The sequence below is a fragment of the Arachis hypogaea genome, chromosome 3, assembly GCF_003086295.3.
Source record: "Arachis hypogaea cultivar Tifrunner chromosome 3, arahy.Tifrunner.gnm2.J5K5, whole genome shotgun sequence".
NCBI lineage: Eukaryota > Viridiplantae > Streptophyta > Magnoliopsida > Fabales > Fabaceae > Arachis > Arachis hypogaea.
Window position 1 is genome coordinate 35,845,215 of NC_092038.1, and position 3,702 is coordinate 35,848,916.

At 33.7% G+C, this 3,702-nt stretch overlaps 1 protein-coding gene across 1 annotated transcript; it reads right to left on the minus strand.

Moving 5' to 3' along the window:
* Positions 1 to 763: 763 nt before the first annotated feature.
* Positions 764 to 3,491, minus strand: LOC112790278 (peptidyl-tRNA hydrolase, mitochondrial). The gene is made up of 8 exons (XM_025832606.3): positions 3,093 to 3,491; positions 2,836 to 2,920; positions 2,671 to 2,738; positions 2,088 to 2,138; positions 1,915 to 1,988; positions 1,552 to 1,610; positions 1,383 to 1,459; positions 764 to 1,294 (listed from the first exon to the last, which is right to left on the minus strand). Exons 1-8 carry the CDS (start codon positions 3,333 to 3,335, stop codon positions 1,181 to 1,183), a joined length of 771 nt encoding a protein of 256 aa, XP_025688391.1. The 5' UTR covers positions 3,336 to 3,491; the 3' UTR covers positions 764 to 1,180.
* Positions 3,492 to 3,702: the final 211 nt, after the last annotated feature.

A 3,702-nucleotide genomic window follows, 5' to 3' on the forward strand; every position in this document is an offset into this window, starting at 1 on the left:
CGCTTTTACCTTTTGTACGTTCTAATTTATTCCATTGTTCTGCATTTTGTTTAGTTATTATATTATTGTGTTCTTTTTTATTGTTTGGTTCATGGTTATTTATAATAAAATTTTATTAATATTTTTTTCTACGATTTGTTTGCTGTATATTTTATATTTATATTGTACTTTTAAAATTTTTATAGAATTGTGAATTGTATTTTTATAGCAATATTATATTTATTAATTAATTATTTAGGTTTATAATTCTTTTAATAATAAAAAATATTTTAAAAAAATATCACTATTGAAAACCAATATATTTTACAATAATAAAATATAATTATAAAAATTATTGATATATTATATATACTTTGTCCCACTAATAAAATTTTTTTGAATCATCATTGCCGACAATCATACATATAAAAGAATTAAAACTAAATCAAATTGTAAATATTGGTGTAGAAGTATTAAAATTGATGTCCTTATTGTTGCTAATTATATGCTTTATTAATTCTCGCACTTGAACATTGAATTGTTGGTGGCAAATTAGGCGCGGAGCAAATGATCTTACATGAGAAAATTCTATACTCAAGGAGTGGATGTTTCTCTTCCTCCAGAATGCATAATTACCTTTTGATGTTTATGCAGGACCGAACGAAAGTACTCAATTCGTAATTAGTTTTGAGGATGGAAGTCTTTTCTCCTTAGATGAATATAATAAGGATAAAATGTGAAGTGAATTTGGACGCCAAAGAAAAAAAAAAAAAAAAAAACGGAATTTGGCAGAGTAGATCCCTTTTGTATATTGAATTATTGATAAAGATATAGATTGGTACATATGTAAATGGAAGTTAAGACATTAGCCGAAGAGTGGCAGTATCCACGAAACCAATAAACAGACAAGTTACTGATGAATACATGATCTTTACTAAAAAGTTATACAAAGAACTCTGTACAACAAATGCAGCTCAGAAAGACTGGTTTCATTGGCAGCCAAACAATTTGGTTCTATGTAACAAAATTTACCATCAAGTGCCTAATAATTTATTGCGCTGGAGCTGCTAAAAATTGACCAAATGTAACAGAAGCATACTTACGAAAGAATGGATGAATACTTGCTTAAACATTGTATATTGTAGCCACATGCTTCTGTCTGTTTCAACTTGCCAAAATGATTTTTAGATTCAGCAATCACTCAACCCATTTGCTCTATCTTTTTGGCACTATTAACAAACGTTGCACTTTTATCAAATCCCTCTAGCAAAAGAATCCGCATTGCTTCTAATCCATCTTGTAATGTAAAGTCCAACTGAAAGACGTGTATACCAACACTATGAAGCAAATTCCACATACGAAAGGTCCCTTTGTTCCCAAAAGTAGAAATGCAAAATAATTACCTCTTCTCTTTCCTGCTTAGTGAAAGGGCGAAGAACAAATGCTGCAGGATCCATTTTCCCAGGAGGCCGTCCAATGCCTAGTAAAATCAACAAATATGCAAATAATTATTGCAACGCAAACAAAAGTAAAGAAAATAAATCTTTAATCTTAGGCAGGTTATGCATTTACCGATTCTTAAGCGGGGGAAACCAGTGTTCCCTTTAAAGTGATTAATTATACTTTTCATTCTGCCAACAAGCAAGAAGAAAAATAATATTAATGCTTCATTCAAGGGAAACACTTAGCAAGAAATAAGATCAATGTGTATTGTATAACCCACATAAATCAGCATAATAAAAATAAAAATAAAAATAAAAATAAAAATTATGTACAAATACCAAGCCCTTGTTGAGGCTTATGACAGTTCCTCTGGCTTCCCCCCAGGCCATCCCCACCCCTCAAATTAGCAAACCGGACAAAAAACCAACGCCATAAGAATTAAACAAGTTGGGCTCTTTCCAAAACATAAAAATAGATGAAGATTATAGTTACCCGTTGTGACCTCCATGTCCACCCTTTGGTAGCAGCCGCAATTTAGCAAAAGGCAAATCCATGTCATCAAAGATCTGTGCAAAAAGACTTACTACTTAAATGATCTTCCCTCTTCTTTTCTCTCATCACTTGTAAAACAAAGGGACTACATTATCATAACATAGATACTTTACCACAACTACTTGCTTCAATGGAATCTTGAAATACGAAACTATGGCCCCAACCTTCCAAACAGATTTGAACAGCAATCAATCAGCACCAAAATGAAAGAATTTAATACAGTAAACCCACTGACTAAGAATACAAAGCAATTAGTACTTCAATAAGGCTACCCTAGGGTGCCAGGTGCAAGAGTGGAAACAGTCACAAAGGATAGATATTTGATCATTCAAAATTGACAACACCTGCGAATTGTGTCATTCTTTAATCTTTTGGAATCTTCGTCTGGCAGTAATTCATATCAAAGAAATTGGAAATACATGGTTGTGCATGCTCAATGTAGACCCAATTATTTAAGTGTAATAAAATCATCTGGATTCTTGTGATTTTATGATTTCAGCATGGTATTCTTGTTCAAACTGAAGCTTAATCTGATTGAATTTTCTTGGTCCAAAGAATTGTAATTTATCGTTCTAAAAGGACTGAAAACTTCAAGTACTAATCAATTTTCTTTGACATTTACAATCAAGTCATGGAATCTTTTTATCCAACACATTCTGTATCATTAAACCTGAATATTATAGATATCAGACTTACAGATTCCCCACTTGCATTCATAAAAGTTTGTGGTTTTGCAAGTATAACTGGTACATCACCTATAAAACCTGCAATAAGAAAACAACGATAACCCTACATTTTTAACATTGATTGCTATAATGTCTCTGAAATTCAATTAGACAAAACTAAAACCCTTTTTTGTACCTTTTCCAAAGGAGGCTTTGAAGGAAACGCTGCTCATAGGTATCCCCTCAGCTTCGGCAATAGTATCAACCATCTCAAAACCAACCTAAAACCAATCAACTCACATAAAGGACACTGAAACTTGTCTCAATTCCAATTCCAAAAGTTGCTTCAATTTAATCTTATTACACAAAACCTTTTTTTTATTTAAAATATCGACAATTCACACATAACAAAAATAAAAAGGACAGAAGAAGAAGAAGAAAAGCATAACTGACATTGTGGCGGGTGGCAGAATACTTCTTGCCGGGATTGCCGAGGCCGACGATAAGCCAAGGCTCCATCTGTTTGGGCTTCGAAGTGTCAGTGGTGATGGAAGCTGCCATTGCGGTGGACGAAGAAGGATTCTGATGGGAGAACAGAGACACCGTCAAAGACGCAGAGATTAGGGGTTTTGACAAGCGCAAGCAGCGCCGGCAGCCGGGGAGGTTGAATTTGAAGGAAGACGCGCAAAGGTTCATGTTTTGTGGTTTCAACTTTCAACGACATAACAACTTGAAGCAGTCACGCATGAACCCTAAAAGCGAAGAAGGTAGGAAGCTTGGAGAGGATGAGTTAAAAAAAAAAAAAAAAAAAAAAAAAAAAAAAAAAAAAAAGAAAGAAACAAAAAGACAAGAATTAACGCCGTTGCCGGGGATCGAACCCGGGTCACCCGCGTGACAGGCGGGAATACTCACCACTATACTAGAACGACATGTTGTTTAATTGAAGGCACAGATTTAATTTAGTTTCTAAATAAACATTTAGATCTTGCCCTTCCCCATTCTTCCTCTTCTGCCATCTTGACTTTTCTGAAAGAAACTATTCGTATCTTAATCCAAAAAGATA